General features: G+C 40.7%; 1 protein-coding gene across 1 annotated transcript in view; it reads left to right on the forward strand.

Annotated features, from left to right (window-relative positions):
* The first annotated feature begins 1,727 nt into the window (after positions 1–1,727).
* Positions 1,728–22,377, forward strand: part of LOC146004860 (uncharacterized) — a 48,284-nt gene continuing 27,634 nt past the window's right edge. Inside the window, exons 1-2 of the mRNA XM_083143886.1 lie at positions 1,728–1,732; positions 7,657–7,824. Coding sequence (XP_083000012.1) covers positions 1,728–1,732; positions 7,657–7,824 — 173 coding nt within the window. The remainder of the gene's footprint in view (positions 1,733–7,656; positions 7,825–22,377) is intronic.

The following is a 22,377-nucleotide window of genomic DNA, read 5'->3' on the forward strand; positions in this document are numbered from 1 at the left end:
TATGGTGGAGTGCAGGTGCATCCCAGCGCCAGGCAAGTGCAGTAGAACTGTATTCAACCAAATAGACGAATAGCTGTATTCAAGTTAAAAACATTCAACAATTGCCTCTGCTTTAAACATGCATTTGTTTAGTTAGCTGGCACCATGTAACCATACACCACACACTACACCGCTCCAGAACGTAGTACTACACATGCAGACACCAAATACACTACTTAACACCAAATCAACAAAATAGAAGAGTTAATGTTGCACTGTGTAACAGTTTATCTGTGGTGTAAAAAACTAGACGCACATGAGTAGTAAGAATATATTATATATATAACCTCAATTTACTAATCGCGAAAGTTCCCCTTAGCGAACCAATCAACACAATTCACGTAACAGGAAGAAAGTTCACGCCTCAGCCAATGCAATGAGTTGTGTGATGATGCTGTCTGTTTCTGCGTTTGACTCATACCAATCGTCCGTATATCGTCTCCTTCCTTCCTTAACTCGTCTCATGAAGCTCGTCCATCCTATCGGCCAACTTTTTGCCTGCAGCCCGAAAAAGAGAATCGGGATTCTGCAAGTTTTTCATACCGCTTATTTTGCGAAGTTGTCCATAAGAATCAACTCGCACGGTGGACGAAATTCAGGCGCTATTTTGCTTAAGTCGACGAGTCTTGCGACATCCTCACCTCCGTCGAATGTGTACGCAAGAATCTTGTGCAGCAGTTTGAGTGGTAAATCGGTTATACGAGTTGTCATTTTCACAAGGTGTTATTTAAATAGAAGTTTCTCGGTATTTATATATAAGTTTTCTTGGGGAAAAGTACAAAACGCACAATCAAGTCAAAATTGAATCTGTGTGAAGAACAACTTGAACCACCTTCAAAATAAAATAATTGTAGCTATTACGATAAAATTTTCAGCTATGTTATTTATACAGAATTTCCGGAGACAACAAGTAACATCTGATCACACCAAAACTCAAGCTGATCGAAATTACTATGAAAAAATCACTTGATAAACTTTTTAAACTTAAAATAATAAATAGTATGTAGCTTTAAAATAAATTAAGTACTTAACTTTTACACTGCAACAACACATCCGTACTCTTCAAACACTCTCACGATACTGACTGATCTGTAATGAGAAAACCCTTTAAGTAACCTAAGCGCGGATAAAAACATCCGAAACAGTAAGTCAATCAGAAGACACCCATTACGTCATAACCAACAACACGCTAGATACGGGTCTGCGTAATAACTTGTTGCGTAAACATTGAACAATTGTTTACCTTACGAGCCATCGCAATGTTGCGTAATTTAACTCGAAAGAAATTATGACACTCGTACCAAGTATGAGGTGAAAAATCACATATTTGCAATAGTATAAAATCGACAAAAACATCGTCAAAATAGGTTTTCCATTGTGCTTAAATTAATAAAAATAATAGGCCTCGTACGAAGTGTGACTTTCAAGATACCCAATCCCTCTACTAATGCTAATCGGGACTGGACCTATATAAAGTTTAAAGTGGGATCCGAGTCACTTGTGCCTCCACGGGTATCGAACCCGGGACCACTTGATTACAAAGCGACGACGCTACCTCTGCGTACGCAAGGGACAAATATCCTGTTATCAATTTCTTTGGTTCAGTAGATATCGTTTGGTTCTATGAGTGTTCGTTGCATAAGCTGCAGACTGAATTTTGTTTTGTCTAGTTAATTCTTGTTTACAGAATGAGGTAAGTAAGTTTTTCTTCTTCCTGATGTTATTTTGCCCTTTTAATATAATAAATTTTCCTATCATCAGTGCTGTATAAAAAAACCTTGTAGTTGTAATATTATAAACAACGATTTCTTCAGTTTTAAAGCGCCCGACCCTGTGGCCGAGTGGTTAGCACATCGCGCTGCGACGCCAAGGGTCCCGGGTTCGAATCCCGGTCGGGCTTGGTTGTTTGTGAATGTCCATTCATCAATTTCATCATTTCATCACTCATCACTCATCCCCATCTTCGCAAATTAGCCAAGAGGCAGAAAACGCGAAGTAAAATAAACTAAATCAATCAATCAATCAGTTTTAAAGCCACCTCGTTCCCTTTGGCAGATTTGTCACAAGAAGTCAGACGCGATAGAAATGTCGTCAGGGGTAAAAGTACATTTTGCTCTCGGGGCAAAGGTACGCGTGAGTACCTTTACTCCAATATCCTTTCCAATGGCTTTCCGTCTATTGCTATTCCTTTTATTAAATGTTCATTGAAACTATATTAAACAAAATGTGGATTTAAGAGGAACCGTTGATTGGAGCTTCAAAGCTTCATCTTTTTCTAAAAATGTAATTATTCATTTGTAAATTTTATGCATTTTTCATTAGTAAAATATAAAAATTAAATTACAAGCAAATTGCTATATATTTTATATGCACACTACCATGCGTATCTTTGGGCAAAAATACCATTTTACAATATATTCTAATTTTTAGTGCAGTAACATTATTATAAACAATTACATTTTGGGAACATTTTTACTGTCCGAACTAATGATTAGTCAATAAAGTCATGAAAATAAATTTTCTTTATTAACAAAACTGACTTGAAGAAAAATAGAAATTTCAAGGTGCGTCCTTTTACCCAGATCTACCATATGAATTATACAGGGTGGTCCGTAAGTCCCTACCCGTTCATATAACTTATGTACAGTGCTCGAAAAATCTTCTTCAGAGCTATTCGCCAGGTCTGAAAATCAAGCACCAGGAAACCACGAACTAGCAATTGTGCATATTATAAGAAGCTGAGCCGGCCCCCGTTGCGGAGTAGTTATCACATCGCCCTACGACGCAAGGGGTCCCGGGTTCGAATCCCACTCTGGGCATGGCGTTTGAGAGTGTTCATTCATCAATTTCATCATATCATCACTTATCTCCATCTTCGTAAATTAGCCAAAAGTGGCACAAAAAGCGAAGTAAAATAAAGCAAATCAATCATCTATAAGAAGCAGAACAACACCGTATTCAAAACAACGTTAAATCATGTGAGAAAACGGGAAATATGGGGTTAGGGAACAAGGAGTAAGAAATTGATACTGATTGTATGGAATGCTCACAACGTTGAAAAAAAATAATTTGCTAACTTACGCAGTACTGAAATTTGAACTTAGAATCTTCAAGATTTCGTACATGCAAACTTAAAAAACAGAAATATTATAGCAAAAGATCACAGTCGCCAGGCTAAAATTTTTAGCGACCTGGCGACCGGGATTTTTCGAGCCCTGCTTATGTATATAGTGTATATAATTTTCTGTGTGCTGTTGCGCTTAATATTATGCGATGCCATGTTCATGGGCCAGTACACCATATCTAAATATGTTACAAGAATGGTTTATACCGGAACTAGATGAACTTGGAATCAGAGATGAGGTTTGGTTTCAACAAGATTAGGCTCTGGCTCATTATGCCCTCTGTGTGCGTGAATATATCAATGAAACCTTTCCTAACAAATGGACAGGTCGTGGTTCTGAAATATCCCCGGTGCCTATGAAATGGCCAGAAGAGAAGTACGAACTTGACAACGTGTGATATTCCAATTGGGGACACATAAAGGACATTGTGTGCAAACAACGGTATAATTCCAATGATGAGTTGAGGGCAGCTGTTACAGCGGCATTTGGAACAATAACTCCTTTTATATTGCGAAAAATGTCTCACAGACCATGGCGTCGAATAATATTATGCAGCGAGAATGAAGGACAGCACACAAATACACTGCACTCATAAAATATGTGAATGGGTAGAGACTTACGGGCCACCCTGTATGTACCTGTGTTCCACAAAGGAATTATTCTTCACCGACTAGCGATTTTTTTTAATCTTGCAATTAGATGAAATCAAGATAGATTGGAAGTATATCGAACCCGGAATACTATAGTTTTGAATTATTAGATGTCAGACAATTATAAGGAACATAATGCACGGTGTTCTATCGTTTTCCGTTTTTAAGACATAAAGATCCAGCTCCAAAAAGGATAATTAACTATTTGCTACTATTTTATCTGCAAAATCCTTAAAATCACTCTAACGTGCTAAGAGTACTTCAAAAAACATCTCTATACTTTGACTTTGCGAAAAAATAAGTATTAGAGAAACCAGCAACTAACATGCAAAGCCAATGCATGAGGACATCTGAAAGCCATTTAAGAGGCCGTTGAATGTTTCCAGTCCGAAGTGTTTAATTAAAGTGTAATCTAGGAACTAGGAGAGTGTTGTTGGAATCTCTAAAGCCATAAATTCTGTTTGTTCATATGATCTCTACTATATGTAGTCATTAAAAGTGGTAACATAATCTGACTTGTCGTTGATTACTTTGTAAAATTTACATCATCTTGAAATTTAGATGCACTTCATATGTAAATTTTAGTGGAGTCACATGTGGGACTAGTATACTATTTTTGTTTGCAGGCATGCTTGGCTTAAAAAGCATGGGACAGGCGCTGGAAGAATACAAAAAAGTGCTGATATTACATTTGGAGGGGGCATAAAGTCTGGCAGACTTGTAATGTTTCATGCCATGATTTATTTTCCATTTCCATTTTTACACGACTTTTAGGGTCTCCTCGATGGCGTAGTGGTAACGTCGCCGCCTTGTAATCTGGTGTCTCTGGTTAGATGCCCGGTGGAGGCACATGGCACGGTGGTTCCGATCTCACTTTAAACTGTAGCTTCAGTCCTGATTAGTCTTTCAGTGTATAAAGTGGACTTAAAACAACAATTGAATTCAAACTATTACACTTTTAAAAATACATTGTTTCCTTTGCACTTGTAAAATGAAAGGCAACTGATGTTTTCAACTCGAAAGGACACACCGGAGATTTAAGGCACATCTGGAATACACAAGGATGAAACAGAATCAAAGATACATGTTATTCATTACAACGAAATTCATACTTCTGTGATTCCTAGTACTATTTACTTGCAAATATTGCACTCGTGGTGTAAAGAAACATATAAAATAGCAATTACAATACAATGTTATACAATAATGATCCTTAATAATTCGAAAAATTCAAGATGGCAGAAATTTCTGCAAAATGACCATTGTCAAAATATTGACATTTCCTTTGAGAGAAACAATTGCTGTTTCTTGTTGGCAAGAGTTAGCTTACACCCTAATGGTAATGGATTTTGTCATCATGTTAAGTGATTTAATCATGACAAGTACGGATACATCGTTGGAAAGGGTATGCATCAAGGATTCCATAAATGTAGGATTTATGGTGACAAAAAAAATTGGAAGTGGAAAAAGAACATAGTTTTTAAATTCAGAAACCTCCATAAAAAAATGAAACATAATGAGCCTAATGTGCGTGAAGATGTAAGTTAAATGCTTAAATTGTTATTTACGGGTCGTTAGGTTCAGTTATCTTAGCACAAATAATACATTTACATAACAACGTATGCATTCCTCGGAAACGTCACAACGCAATGTTGTCCTCACGTTGTGCGATAAGGACGACAAATGAAGCCATGAATGAAGCACAGACAACCTTTTAAAATAAAATAACAAAAAGGCATATATTTCCCCTAACAAATTGAAGGAAAACAATTTAAAATAACGAAAATAATTTACAGCTATTAAGAATTAAACACTTCAATATCCAAATATAAAATGAAAACCATAATACGGATGAAAACACGAAATAAATAAAGTTGAATCCTAGTGGGAATTAGAATCTATATCCACGTGAAAAACCAAAGTTCGACCTGGCAATACTGTGTGTTTACAACATGAATGTGAATACAGGAAAGAATGTATGGTAAGTAACGTAAAAAAATTGTGTTATTTCACATAACAGGAACATGTAATTGAAAATTCCACAGTGCCAAATCAAAACTCGAAATAAATACTACTAGTGAACATATATTCTTTAAAAAGAGTGAGAATTGTTAAATAAAATGCACAATTTTCATTTATTCATCAATTTTTATTTTGTCGCCTTCAAAGTAGGCTCAATTTGATGCAGCACACATATGCCAGCGTTTTTTCCAGTCTTGGAAACATTTTTATAGGCGCTTTCCTGTATGGCCTTCAGCTCCTTCCACGAAGTTTGCTTTATGGCTTCAATCGAGTCAAAACGGGTACCCCGGAGCGGCAATTTTAGTTTTGGGAACTTAAAGAAGTCGCAAGGGGTCAGATCTGGGGAATACTGTGGTTGAGCGATGGTATTTATTGTGTTTTTGGCCTTAAATTCGGTCACAACTGTCGCTCTGTACGATGGCGCATTATTGTCGTGTAAAATCCACGAATTGTTCTTCCACAAATTTTTTACCGTTTCTGATGGATTTTCTCAGCAAACGCATTACGGCCAAACAGTATTCTTTTTTGACCGTCTGTCTCTCTGGAACGAATTCATGATGCACCAAACCACGAATATAGAAGAAAACAATGAACATCACATTGACTTTTAAGCGATTTTGGCGTGTTTTTTTCGGTTTCGACTCGTCTTTTGTCCTCCATTCTGATGACTGTTTACTTTGTATGTTAAACTCGTAGACCCATGTCTCGTAACCAGTTATGATGCGTGCCATGAATGTGGGATGTTTTTGATAAAACTGATTCACCATAAGTCTTTTCTAACATTTTTAGCGAGTAGCACACGAAATTCCGTTCGCAACACAAAATTTAAGGCAAACTCTTTGTTCAATAATTTCGTTCATTGTAAAAATCATGATGCACTACTAAAGTGGGCTGATTCAACCAGCTGGACAGATCGCGCTCATGTTTGGGAAAGTAATTAAGTACAGTGCTAACAACTTACGGAAAGAAGATTTAAAGAAATAATTAAATTACAAATTCCCAGTACTTTTTTGACAGAAGTTATATTTCTTTCACGCCGAAATGATAAAACACAAGTGTCGGTCATGCCCTTTTGGGACACTAGGTGCTTAGGAAATGTTGTTTTTGTTCAAGAAAACATATTCATTCATTATTATTCAAGTTTCTACAATTTATTTGAGAAAATTGTTGGTTTTAAACTTTTCATTGTTGACATCTATTATATATAATTACGATGAATAGCCGATCTCCGTGGAGTAGTGGTTAGCACATACTCTACAATGCCAGGTAGTTCCGGGTTCGAATCGCGGCCTGGTGTTATGGGTGTTCTTTGTGATTGTCCCTTCATCAATTTCATCATATCATCATTCATTCTCATCTTCGCGATTAGTCAAAAGAGCAAGAAAAGCGAAGTTAAATAAACCAAATCAGTCAACGGCCACCTTAGAAACTCATGTCAGGACTACATATTTAGACAAAGATAAATACCACAATATCTTCAATGAAATGGCTGCTGGCAGCCCGGGACAGTTGGTTTTCTGCACTGTGCATCAGAGGAGGACTGTGTACATTTGTTACCTGTCTTAATACTAATACGATTTTCGTATTTGGAACACGAGCTACCTTTGGCTCACCTACCTTAGAATGGCAAAATCTAAAAAAAAATTGTTGCCTTGTAATCAAGGGGTCCAGGGTTTGATACCCGGTGGAGACATATAGTGGTTCAGATTCCACTTTAAACTGTATATCCAGTCTTGTTTAATCTTACTGTGCATAAAGTGGACCTAAAACAGCAAATCAATCAATCAATCTAAAATATAATTTCAATGTCCCAATTTCAGAATCATGGGTTCATGCCTGAAAAGACACAAACGGAAAGAAGAAGAGGAGGATGCCGAAAGAGATCCTGTTCTTCAGCTGACCGACCGCGAGAGGTTTATAATGTGGGGCTGCGAGTGGCACTTCATTTACAACAATTTTTTTAACAGCTCAATAGAGTTCTTGATCAAGTTAGTAGATCAGCGAAGTACTTTCCTAATTTATTTTGTTATAGCTAATATATATCGTACATTGTATTATATCCCCCTCGTAGTTAATTGCAATGATTGATAAGAATGAGGAATTGATGAAAAAAGTAATAGAGCAAGCAGCTGTGTCTAAATGGACCATATTGGTGTGAGGTCACTCTGGACGATTGAGTCTAAACAAAGCAGTCGCTTGGTTCTAGCCTATTTGAAAACATTGAATTATCGATCGGAAGCGGTAGATTTATAAATTGTGACAGCAGTTGTGAACCAAAAGTGTGATGCGTGTCGTACATCAATGTGTAAATATGAGATTTTGAAGAATACGACTGTATATTAGAAATGGCTTACAAAGGAGAATAAAAAGAATAAACGAATAAGGAAATAGAGTAAAGCGAATGTTCCTAGCTGCTTCCGATCCGGAATCTCAGCCAATGGGCGGCGCCGCTGCAGTGATCCCATCATCCATAGCGGCAGCGTGAATGCACTTGATATCGACTTGGGTTGTGCTCGGAAATGGAATGTCTAGATTTTATTTCAAAATGCATAATTTTCTTACTGCAGTTATTCTTTACCTTATTCTCTGTAAGGTCTAATATATAGACGTATTCTCCGAAATCTCATCTTTAATGAAAGTACGATATACAGGGAGGTTATTTCAGTCGTTCACCGCCAGCGGTTCGGCCGTTCGGCGGACTCTTCATGCAACAGGTCCCGGCAAATTGCGTTCAGGAAGTCCGTAACAGAAACCGCTTGTTTTGTAATGTTTCCACTTTTCACAATTACAGTTACAATTACAATTGAAATAAGCACGTACCTTGTCGCAAGGATGCTGGAAAAGGTGTCCTCCCAAATACAAATATTTCTGGCACCTTATTTCTGACAGAAAATCTTAGATTAGACATCGTTACTTTATCGTCAGTTGTCAGAAAGGGAAGACAGCATCCCGGCGCATAAAGCAAACCGAAAGCGTAAAATTATATTTAAAAGTAATAATAATGATGATCACTAACCTCCTGTGTTATAAGAGATGTTGAAAATGACCTCCTTTAACAGCAATACAACACGTTTCTTAGGTTCAAGAGATCCTGTCTATCGTAATTCCCTGACCACTTTTCTGCAAGAATTCGTTTTCACGTAATTATCGTAACAGAAACCGCTTGTTTTCTAATGTTTCCACTTTTCACAATTACAGTTACAATTACAATTGAAATAAGCACGTACCTTGTCCCAAATACAAATATTTCTGGCACCTTATTTCTGACATCTAATCTTAGATTAGTCATCGCTACTTTATCCTCAGTTGTCGCGACAGCGCCGGCAGCTTATCGGGGGTTGGGTGAGTTGTCAGCCGCGAGAGGGCGCTTCATACTGCACGTGTCGGCAGTGATGCCAACCGTAGGGACATGTCCCTAAGCATAGGGACTTTTCACTAAATTTCGCCCGCGTAGGAACGTAGGGACAGATTTTGCCAAATGAGGGAAAACGTAGGTACTTTTTTCAATCTTGGTAAGTGACATTTTATGAATTAGTTTATCTGGATACTTTAGCGAAGAGGAGAAAAAAGAAGTAACTAACAAATCTCCATCAGAATTTTGGAACATGTTATCGGTTACCAAAAACTTTCAAGGCAAGTTCCTTTTTGAAAACATTTCCACTCTCGCGAAAATAGTGCTAACATTGCCACATTCTAAAGCGGAAACGGAAATAATATTTTCAATGTTAAGTGATACAAAAACAAAAGAGGGAAATAAAATGGGACCAGAATTGTTAAAGACTGCAGGAAATACAGCATCACCAACCAACATCTATCTCTGCACAGCAGCAGCATGTATGACTTCAAATAACATAATCAACAGTAAACGACTCAACGTTATTCATTAGGGGTGTGCGGGATACTTTACTTTAAAAAGTCGTTAATTCTCGACGTTTTCTGCCTTGTAAGTTTCTGGAACTTATCGAAAATTGTAAGTTTTTATTCTAGAAATGCAAAAACAATCACTTAAAGTGAAAATGACTTGTAAAATTCGAGATTTCCAGTGCTTCGGGAAATTTCGAACATTTCCCGTACCGAAAATTTTCCGACTTGGTCGGGAAATTGCAAATTTTTCAGTCCCGAATGTCGGGATTTAAAAAAAATACCGTCCCGATCCCGTCCCGACCCAAAACATTCTGTCCCGCACACCCCTATTATTCATTAAGGCAAGAATTTACAATACCGGACCCTTCTGTAATTTCTATGCTACGTCTTATACTCACGAAATAATTATTCGTGATGATTTATCTCAAGTTAACATGTTGGGGTGAGGGGGAAAAAATGTTAATTAACGTGTAGAAGTTGTAAAATAAGCATTTCAATTCTCGCAATGATTCTCCGTATACAAGTATGGTAGCCATATTTGTTGATATGAACAAATTACAATTAGTTACGCTGTCTACAGCGTTGCCACACTGTTTATTTCATACTTGGAGAGCATGGATTGTGTAAGAATAGCGGAAGAGAACAGTAAAAAAGTTGTTAATGTTATACAGATTGTTAGGTGGAGTGTGCAGGAGGGCTAATTAATAAACTTATTCATTTCAGTATATTGCCCAAAGAACGTGCTTACATGTGACAGCGACAATCACGATGTAGAAGAACTGATTTGATTACAGGTAAATTTGGCAACATTACATCAATCATAAAATTGCAGGATACTAAAATGGCGTCCTCGATGATGTTAAAGTGCTACGAAAAAAATATTTTTTATCGGTTCGTAATCACAATTACCGCAAAACCATTCAGGAATAGCCCCACTGAGCATTCTCGGTAAGGTTAGGTTAAGTTAAGTTAGGTTAGGCAAGGCAAACATAGTTAAAATTTGGGCTCGAAAAACGGGTAGCCCAACAAACCATTGACGGATAGCCCCACGAACCATTCAGGTACAAAAAAGGTAAAGTGTTCCCCTGTGCCTAGCACCACGCCATGAAGGCGTATAGGGGGTGTGAGGGTAACGCCCCACACTTTCTTGATCCGGTCGTGAGTGGGGGTGATGTGATCAGCATCACGCCCCTGACCGCCTTTACCCCCCAGGGTTTCCCCCAGGTACCCATGTTATTCGACGCTGGGTAGGCGCCGGGGCGGCTTCCAGGTACGGTTAGGTTAAGTTAGGATAGGCAAATGTAAATTCGCTCCTTCATTAATTGTGGAAGCACCGAGCAGAAAGATTTGGTAAGTAAATGTGTATATTTTATCTTCTGTTTTGCATGCTCATGAGGTGATAATTTTTTTCGTCGCTTTACTTGGCGTAGGGACATTTGGTCAGTTGTAGGGACATTTTGACTTCGTCTGTAGGGACATTGCCGAAAAATGGTTAGCAACACTGTCGGTTACCAGACGTCAGTGTACGTTCATGTTCACTTCTGTTTGCGTTTATCAGTACACGTGTTGCTTATACTGTGTTATTGTAATGTGCTACTCATGGCCAGTGCTTTATTGTGTGTTAATTGTTATTCATTCATTAGTTATGTCGTTAAACAAATATAGTCTTGAACAGAGAGTTTTTATGTACGATAATTACGTGAAAACGAATTCTTGCAGAAAAGTGGTCAGGGAATTACGATAGACAGGATCTCTTGAACCTAAGAAACGTGTTGTATTGCTGTTAAAGGAGGTCATTTTCAACATCTCTTATAACACAGGAGGTTAGTGATCATCATTATTATTACTTTTAAATATAATTTTACGCTTTCGGTTTGCTTTATGCGCCGGGATGCTGTCTTCCCTTTCTGACTACTGGCGATAAAATAACGATGTCTAATCTAAGATTTTCTGTCAGAAATAAGGTGCCAGAAATATTTGTATTTGGGAGGACACCTTTTCCAGCATCCTTGCGACAAGGTACGTGCTTATTTCAATTGTAATTGTAACTGTAATTGTGAAAAGTGGAAACATTACAAAACAAGCGGTTTCTGTTACGGACTTCCTGAACGCAATTTGCCGGGACCTGTTGCATGAAGAGTCCGCCGAACGGCCGAACCGCTGGCGGTGAATGACTGAAATAACCTCCCTGTACATTACAAAGATAAAGTGAAGATGGCGGCAGCTAGTAGACGCTGCGTTTATCGTTGTCCCGTTTTCCGAAATTTTAAAATGTTGTTCTGTGAGTTGATGTTTAATTCTGGTGTGCTCGTGCCTCCTCTGTAGTGTTTCCTGCCCGATGTCATAGGATTTTCTCGATCCATTACGATGTAGATGTGCTGAGAGAGAATTTTCATTTTCGGCGCTCGCAGCAACACGCGTTCGTGTCTCCGCCATGGCGTGATCCAACAGCAGGGAACAGCGCTCGGCAGGTACAGTAGAATAGGCAAGACGAGAAATTCCTCGCGACCTCACACTCAAGCCATACGTAGGGGAGGGACGCACGGAAACAGTTCAGTTCCCCAATAATAGAATACTGCTCTGTAGTCTGGTCCATGACATGTCCCATTCAGCTCTCTAGAATCGATTGTGTCCTTCACTTTTCCCTGGCTATAGTTCCTTACAGTGTTTCTTCATTACGCAATTTTCAACACCACATCTTCTGTCCTATCTACACTTACAGACTCCCTATCAGCGCCGTTTACTGAAAGATTTCAATGAATTATTTATACAAAATTGCCAATGGCAAAATCCGTAGCAGCACGCTCATCCAGGAATTTCACTTTCGAATGCCCATGCGCACAACACGCAACACAGATCTATTTTACACAGAAAAGCCCAGACTGGAAATTCCAAAAAGATCGCTATTCCACAGACTTCGCACCCAATATAACGACCTCATATCAAGTGCTGATGTATTTTCCACAGAGTACACCTCTCCGTGTACCATCAGAAAATATGTTGCTAAATAATATTTAATTGTGCTATCATGACTTATTTATGTTAATCGCTTGTGATATTTTGTTATTTTTATTTTTGTTTTGTTCTTTCATTGTTGATGATTTCAGTATAAAATGGTTACGTGCTTTATCTCAAATTCTCTGAATAAAAAAATAAAAAAATGAACAATTTTGTTTCATAAATGCTGTGACAATACTTAAAGCTTTCGATGGAAGGTTCCATGATTTTGAATAGGAGAAAACCACGTGTGCCTCTTCTTTGGACTCAAATTGTGATCAGTCGTCTGATGTGACGTCAGCACAAATATGGTCCATAGCATTCGATGCTAGAACACATGATCTTTTAAAATAGAGTGAAAACTTAACGGTAAAATTTCATATTAAGCCAGTACAAAGTAGAGTGAACACGAGGGGAAAAAGAGGACGTGCAGGGAATAAGCAGCCACTCAGAACGTTTATTTTGCCTACTGAGGGCGCATCAAATTCCGCCACGTTATTGCGTAAACTCAGCTATTTTTGTGTACTAGTGTTTGTGACTGCATTATGTTAGTTATTGGCATTTATGTTACTACGTTAACCGTTATGCTCATGTCTGTTTGTGTTTGTGTGTATGTGTGCGTGTGCGTATGTGTGCGTAAGTATATAGAATTCAGTTTTCGGTGTCCTGCAGGTTCTAAATACATCACTTCTGCTGGCTTGGTAAGTGAATCTCCAATTTCCAATAATTTGTGTTCGGTAGACGTAGCGACAAATGTTAATTTTCTTTATTTATTATCTTCTCTTTCCCAATGGCTCAAACTGATATTCTGGTGGATGTAAATCTGGCAACGCCCCCACCTTGTGCTTCAGTAGAATTTAAAAACCTGCCCCCCTCCTCTTCAGTTGCCATTAACCTCCCCCTACCCCCTCCCAGCAGCAGACCGTAAACTCGCTTCCCAACCCATCAAACTGTTTGCCCGCCGGCAACCTCCCGGCAACACCGACGTCGGCATTTTTCAGTCAATTAAGAAATATCTGCATTTCCCCAGCAAGCGACAACGACCTTCGCTCCCCAACCCCGGTGTCACAAATGGGCGACCCACCTTCTGGGCCGCAGCTGAACCTCCCCTCGGACAGTCTCAACGTCATCCACGTCAATGCACAAAGCATTCTCGCGCATCTCCTTGAAGTCCAAAATATTGCCCAAATAAACAAACACGTGCATGCTCTGCTCGTGTCGGAAACGTGGCTGAAGGAGAGCCTTTCGAGTGAAATGGTGCACCTACCAGGTTTTCGTCTGTTCAGAAGAGACAGGATCGGGAAAAGGGGCGAGGGAGTGGCAATTTATCTACGCGAAGATATTCCTGCCAAAATACTTTCGGAATCACCCGGCGACTACGACCGATCTTCTGAATATATAATTATGGAAACTACCGTCTGTCAACAGAAACTCCTCCTTGCCGTAGTCTATCGACCACCTACCACTCGCCTCGAAAACTTCGAAAACGATATCGCAACATTTCTACCAAAATATTCTCACGCAATTGTTTTGGGAGACATGAATGTCGACCTGTGTACCACCAAACAGGAGGCTATGCAATTCCGCGATACGTTCTCAGCCTTAAATCTTACAATCTGTCACCTAAATCCAACCCACCACACGACCACTTCAGACTCCTGGCTTGACGTCATTCTGGTCTCGGACGAAAATCGCGTAACGAGCCATGGTCAAATTCCGGTATCTGGGATTTCCTATCATGATTTAATTCACGTATCATATAACATCCGCGTTCCAAAATTTAAGCCTAAACAAGTATTTTACAGGGACATAAAGAACGTTGACGAAACCCGCTTGAACGAAGACGCTGCACTCGTTCCGTGGCACGTAATTAGCACGTTACCAACAGTGGACGAGCAAGTTCACCTGTTAAATACATTTATTCTTGAACTGTTCAATAAACATGCTCCCGTCAGAAAGAAACGGGTCTCACGCCCCCCCCCCCCCCGCCCCCTGGCTGACGGACGACGTACGTCGACTTATGGTCACGAGAGACAGAGCTTACACCACATACAGAAATGACGTAAAAAAAGGTGACTCTAGCACATGCAGCTTCGAAAATTATAGAACCCTGAGGAACCGCTGCAATCAGGAGGTAAGAAAAGCCAAGCGCCGATTCGCATACGAATTGCTCAACCACCAAAATAAACCGGACGTTCTATGGAAAAAGTTGAAAATTCTAGGTCTTGGGAAACAGAGAAAGGACGACTACATTCCTAAGTTTGCACCAGTTGTACTGAATAATCATTTTTGTGACCTCCCGACTATTGAAAATAATGCTAAACGTGAAACTATTCAGAACATCGCAACGCACTCCACAAATGCTTCAAAATTTTGCTTTTCTTGGATTTCACCGGAAGACGTTAGAAAATCTTTACTTAAGATAAAATCGTCGGCCGTAGGAGTAGGATAAGTTTCCATTCTCATGATCAAAAAAATCCTCCACCATGTCCTTATTCCCATCACGGACATATTCAATTTCTCCTTGCTTTCTGACACATTCCCGTCGCTTTGGAAACTCGCCCAGGTACGCCCTATACCTAAAACAAGCAACGAAATCAATTTAAACAATTTTAGACCAATCAGCATCCTCCCAGCTCTGTCTAAGGCTCTAGAACATCTTATTAGTGGTCAAACCCGTGACTTCCTAGCACGAAATAACCTAATAAACCAGTTTCAATCTGGGTTCCGTAGCAAACACAGCACATGAACGAAACGCTGCACACTCTGATTTTACTTTACAAAGTTCTCAACCTCAAGTCACCTTCCTATCTCCTCTCTCGCTTCCAATTTCTTCACGAATTTCACGATCGCGACACCAGATCACGCAGCTCCTCAGTTCTCTCTATCCCCGTCCACAGATCAAACTTCTTCTCCAACTCTTTCTCCGTATCGGCTATAAGACTATGGAATCAGCTGCCAGAAAGCACTAGAGCAGTAAGCTCCGTCGGGTCCTTTAGCAGACGTGTTCGCCACTCTCTTCAGAGTAGTCGTTAGATCTTCTCCTGTCAAGCAGACTAAAAAGCATGTGCAAGTGAACGAATTCTTAAAATACCTTCCAGTTACTTAAATACAATTTTAAATTTTGCATTCTTTCATTCCATATTTAGTTTTTTTGTGTATTATATATTTTGTATTTTGTGTGTTATATTCAGGGCTTTAAGACTTGTGTGTATGAGTATAATGTGTGTGTGTGGACCTATGTGAAATGACTTAGTGTACTTTGTGTATAATATAATAATGTATAATTTTAAATGTATGGTTGAGTGGAAGAAAAGGCTTTGTACGGCCTTAACTCCGCCATTTAAAACAAGGCATTAATAAATAAATAAATAAAAGTAACCGACGACATTAGGTTAGCTATGGACAATCGACAACTTACAATCCTTGTTCTTCTCGATTTTACCAAAGCTTTCCAAACCATTGATCACGACATTTTACTCAGAAAACTATCATCCCTATTCAGCTTCTCGAACTTTACGGTTAACTTGTTCCGTTCCTACCTGCATGGACGTCAACAATGTGTCGTCGATCCATATCGAAGATCATCCTGGAAAAGCATCCCCTGTGGCGTCCCTCAAGGCACCGTACTGGCCCCCCTCCTGTTTACACTGTATATTAACGACCTCCCGTCGGTGCTTAATCACTGTAGGTATCACATCTATGCCGACGACTTTCAATTATACTTTTCTTTTCCTCCTCAAGAAATATTGAATGCAACCGAACGTGTAAACAACGACCTGAAAAAAATCAACAAGTGGTCTGTAGACCACGGCTTGCACGTCAACCCGACCAAAACCCAATGTATGCTCGTAGGCTCCCAAAAGATTCTGAACAAAATTGACGAATTAAATCTCCCTAATCTTACGGTCAACGATAAACACTTGCCTCTCTCTACCACGGTTAAAAATCTGGGAATTACGCTAAACAATGACCTTACCTGGAGAGAACACGTAATCTCCGTGTGTAAAAGAGCTTTCGGTGCATTACACTCTCTTTACCGGCTTAAAAACTTCCTCCCCGAACGTATAAAAAACAAACTTGTCCAATCTCTTATTTTTCCTATTATTGATTACTGTGACACTGTTTACTCGGACGTTAATTGCGAGCAAGCTAAACGCCTTCAGCGAATCCAGAACGCATGAGTCCGCTTCGTTTTCGACATAAAATATTCCGAAGATTTGACACCGTATTATGCGAAGGTCGAGTGGCTGAAATTAAGTGATAAACGGATTTACCACAACCTTGTCCTACTGTACAAAGCCCTAGAAATAAAAGATCCAAAATACCTTTCCGGGCGGTTTCAATATCTTTCGGACTTTCACTCCCGCAACACCAGATCACGTGAAAAATCTCTGTTATCCATCCCTATCCACAGATCTAACTTCTACGCCAATTCGTTTACCGTTACCTCTGCAGGACACTGGAACAGACTGCCCCCCGAAATCCAACCTCCTCCTCAGTTGTAACATTCAAAAGACAATTAAAATTATACATGCTAAACAATTGGACCTAGATTAAATTCCCAGAAAGAAATACGTTATACGCTTTCTATGTAGATACTTGTGTGCGAATGTGTGTGTGTGTGTGTGTGTGTGTGTGTGTGTGTGCATGTAGAAACTGTATTGCTTTTATTTTTAATTTCTTCTAAACTACATTTTTTCATTGTGTTAGTAAAAATAATGATCAATGTACGTAATTAATGGTTAATCCAGGGCTTGACTGCTCGTATTCAAACTGTATTGCTTTCATTTTTATTTTCATTTTACTTTCATTACTTTATTTTTCTTTTATTATTTTATTTTTCATTTATCTTTTTTAATTTTTAATTGTATACAATTTACTGCAAAAAAATGATCCCTGTAATTAATGGTTAAGTGGAAGAGAAGGCATTAATGCCTTAACTTCGCCATGTAAACAAAGTCGTAAATAAATAAATAAATAATGTATATGCATATACAGTTGAACCTGAGTTATACGTATGTCAAGGTGAAGAGAAAATAATACGTAACTGAGAATTATGGAAACACCTGGTATATAACAGGTAGCCATTTCAAACACGATTTGCGTCTGTATGGTAGGTGGCGCTGTGGTCACTGGCACTTCCTGCGGGGTATACACCCTGGTCAACCTGACAGATGGGCCAGTTACAGTTCAGCGAGAGGTCCGTGCAGGTTATCGTGAATCATGTCTGAGCTGAGAGAGTTTCAAAGAGGGCAAATTGTGGGTGCGCGTATGGTGGGAGCTTCCGTGACGAAAATAGCGGAAATGTTTGGTGTATCAAGAGGCACAGTCTCGAAGATCATGACTGCCTACGAGACTTCCTGAAAAACCGAATCACCGAAGCGCTACCGTGGAAGCAAGTGTGTGTTGCGTGACAGAGACAGACGCACATTGGGTAGGATTGTGACCATGCAGAAGATCACCACGTCTTCAAAAGTCACTGCTGAGCTGAATACAGTACTTACAAAACCTGTTAGCGTCAAAACAGTCAGAACAGAACTCCACAAGCAGGGTATTCATGGCAGATATGCAATTCCCAAACCACTCGTGACTGTTGACCATGCTGCTAGACGGAGACAGTGGTGCAACACCCATAAAAACTGGACAATGGAGCAGTGGAAGACTGTAATCTGGTCGGATGAGTCATCCTTTACATTGTTTCCAACTGCTGGCCAAGTGTACGTGTGGAGAACGCCAGCACAAGCGTACGATACAGACTGTCTGTTACCGAGAGTGAAGCATGGCGGTGGTTCAGTGATGATTTGGGCAGCCATCTCCTGGTATTCTGCCGAACCCATCATCACCCTGCTGGGACATGCCATGGACTACGTAACCATTTTGAGTGACAATCTGCATCCCATGGTGCAAACTTTGTTCCAAGATGGTGATGCCGTGTTTCAAGATGACAGAGCCCCTGTTCATACAACTCACATCGTCCAGGACTGGTTTGGTGAGCACGAACATGAAGTCTGTCACATCTGCCATGGCCTCCACAATCGCCAGACATCAATATTATTGAACCCCTGTGGTCGGTTTTGGAGACCAAGGTGCGAGCCCGCTACCCACCACCATGGTCTCCACAACAACTTGCAGCTGCTTTGGAGGAAGAATTGTACAACATCCCTTTCACAACCATGCGTGATCTGTATTTGTCCATTTCACGTCGACTGCAGGCCGTTCTGCGTGCCAAAGGTGGTCCTACTCGATATTAATAAAGGTAATGTTCATTTCTGCAGGTGTTTCCATATTTTTGTCCATCCCGTGTACTTACAAATGCGATTTAGATACCATGTCATTTCATTACTAAACTACTGTAATTGTATCTATTTTGAGGAACAACATATACGTAATGCTGGTAAATTCTGTCATAAAGTGCAAAATTAACTTATCTAAAAGTTTAATTCTTATATACTCTACATTTGCTACTTTATTAGTGAACGCTTTGATACTGAAACACTACACTACAGCAGCCATTATAATTTTGAAGTTTTACTAACAAATTTTAAAAAGTTGTCTAAAATATCATTTATTTTTCAAATGACTGTGCAAATTGGGGTATAGATGATGCCTAAATATCCAGTTATTTCACTTTACTTTTATGTGGATTAGCGTCCCCTTCCCGTATAAAGTATACATTCTGGTCAAGCATGTAACTTTCCTCTTTCTGTTCTCCCTGCCGACCAGAACCAACTGGAAACTGTCACTTCTGTGACATTGTTGTAGCTTGGTTTCGTACACATCAACATTATTTTATTAAAATTAGTACGTATAACACCGAATTACGTATAAATGCATTACGTACAAATATAGTTTACCACTTTTTTTAAATTATTGGGACCTACAGTAATTTATGTATACAACAGAATTATGGGTGGTCGATGACGCCCTGACTGGAGAGCTACTGGACTTTAGAAAATATTCTTTAGTGTGCACCTGCTTGAACTTCTTCTCTGTGGAGCGAGGAGTGGTTGCTGGTTTCCTCGAAGCAGGACGAGCCACTACGTGAAGCGTTGTTGTTTGAGTTGCAACGTCGCTGGTTTGTACACCCACACTGCGACAGGTCAGAGCAGCTGCAGCAACTGTAGCGAATGGCACAGGTAAAGTGGTGCGTATACTTTCACGGAGACGTTGTTTTGCTTCACCAGCTGAGATTTTCTCTGTGACGACCAACTCTCGGATTTTCTTCTCTTGTTGGAAAGAAGGGCAGTCACGATGCCAGACTGGGTGCTCGCCTTGGCAGTTAATGCATTTGGGACCAGAAGAACAAGGTTCGGTCCCATGCTCAGGCAGACTACACTTACCACAAAGGTCGGTAGTGGCCTTGCAGGAAGGCTGAGTGTGCCCAAAGTGCTGGCATTTGAAACAACGCATCGGGTTATGGATGTACGGACGGACTTTGAGTCTCAAATATCCAGCCCGTACCCTGTCTGGGAGAGTGGTCGTTTGAAAAGTCAGTATAAGTGAAGCAGTTGGTACTAGTTCTCTAGTTATTCGCTGCACTGCGGTGACATGTTGGTCTGAGAGTGCTTCAAGAATCTCTTCCTCCTCAGCATTTAACAGATCCCAGTGGCGAAACACACCTCTACTACTGTTAAGTTGACGGTGAGGTTCAACATTAACAGGGAAGTCGCCCAAAGATCTTAACTTTAAAAGGTTGTTGGTCTGGCGATCTGTGCTGGTCTGGATAAGTAGACTCCCATTTCGCAGCTTCTTTATTTCTGGTACGTCTGAACCAGCGGCGTAGTCTAGCTGTTTCTTGATCAGAAACGGTGACAAGTCCTTTAATGTAGCAGCTCCATGTTTCTTTGTTGTTGCAGATTCATCGTTACTCTCGGTCTTCTGCACAATACTAATCACAAGATAACGTGGCACGTTACTTGTCTTTTCCAATAATTGAAGCGGGCTCGATTGCCGCGCTCGTTTTGGGGGTTTCCCCCGTTTGAGTTGTTTTTTGTACCCATATACAAAAAGATTTATTGTGGAGGGTCCATAAATTGTCGCCTCGACATGCCCTCTATGCCGAGGAAGGCCTACCCCCAAAAATGGAGGCTACTCGAGGACCAAACCGAAATCCCCGAGGCCACGTTCGCGACTGCACCTACCCCTGCAGCCAACACTGTCCCATCAGCACGTGCAACTCACACCTTGGGATAGGGGTTTTTATCGAGGTTGTCTCAAAGCGCAGCTGAAAGCTGCCCTGCGGGCGCTGAAAGCACCCGCCCCCACTCCCCCTTCATCCCCTTCGCCCTCTGTGTCCTTACCCGAGGACATGATACAGGACGAAGCCGCGGATGAAGAATTTATCAAGGTGACAGGGCCTAGAAACAGAGTACGCCTTAAAAGGTAACTACAATACCTCCAGCTATGGCTTATTTTCTCCAATGGAACCTTAACGTTTTCCGTACACATCTCGAGGAACTGCAAATCTTAATATCTGAATTTGACCCTGCCATCATATGTCTCCAAGAGACACATTTTCTTCCAAATGAATCAATGATTCTAAACGGATTCACGCTTTACCGCACCAACAAGCTTCCTGAGGGTTGTCGTGCACACGGTGGTGTTGCAATCGGTGTTCGAGATACCATCCACTCTACACCAATCTTTCTCACCACCCCCCTCCAAGCTGTCGCCGTGCGGGTCCATCTACCACAGCCAATATCTGTGTGCTGTGTCTACATCACAAGGGAGGAGCGATTCTCTCTTGAGGACCTCCTTTGTATATTCGAACAACTTCCGTCTCCTGTAGTTCTTTTGGGCGATTTTAATTCCTACCATCTTTTGTGGGGTTCCGTTCGTACAGAGCCCCGAGGTCAAATTGTAGATCAATTCCGTGAGGCATCAGGTTTAACGTTGCTGAATGATGGAACTCCCACATATTTCAGTCCTTCCTCTGGCACATATTCTGCGTTGGACTTGTCCTTCTGCAGTCCCAGCCTTGCTCCTACCACATCTTGGAGCGTTCATCCTGATCTCTGTGGGAGTGATGACTTCCCTCTCATTCTTACCTTCGAACATCTTCAGCAATCACGTGAACACCACCCTCACTGGAATCTCAGTCGGGCCGACTGGGAAGCCTTCGAGCGTGCAGTGGACCTTGAAATCGATCTTGCGTGAGCTTTACCACCAATCGACGCCTTAGATGTCTTTGTGTCAGGAGTGCATGATGCTGCACGCACCTCCATTCCACATCCCATTGGACCTGCGAGGCGACGCCCAGTCCCCTGGTGGACTGCGGAGATCGGTGCAGCCATCAAGGACCGCAATCATGCTCTCGATCGATTCAATAGGAACCACACTGCCGCAAACCTCGAGCAGTTCCGCATTAAACGTGCCCGTGCCCGTCAGCTCATTCGAGCCAGTAAGAAGGCGTGCTGGGTCCAATACGTGTCTTCTCTGACGAAGCAGGCTTCGTCGAAAGCCGTTTGTACCAAAGTACGTCGCATCCAGGGGGGTGCATCTACTCCTCTGAGCGCTCTGGAGCACGATGGGACGTTGTACACCGATTCCGGAGACATAGCTAATATCTTGGCCACGCAGTTTTCTGATGCGTCTAGCTCTGAAAATTATGAACCACGTTTCCGCCGTGAGAAGGACCGTCAGGAACGACGCCCTCTAATTTTTCGAAGTCATAACAC

Source organism: Lepisma saccharinum, chromosome 22 (assembly GCF_977018435.1).
Source record: "Lepisma saccharinum chromosome 22, izLepSacc3.1, whole genome shotgun sequence".
In the NCBI taxonomy this organism is placed as follows: domain Eukaryota; kingdom Metazoa; phylum Arthropoda; class Insecta; order Zygentoma; family Lepismatidae; genus Lepisma; species Lepisma saccharinum.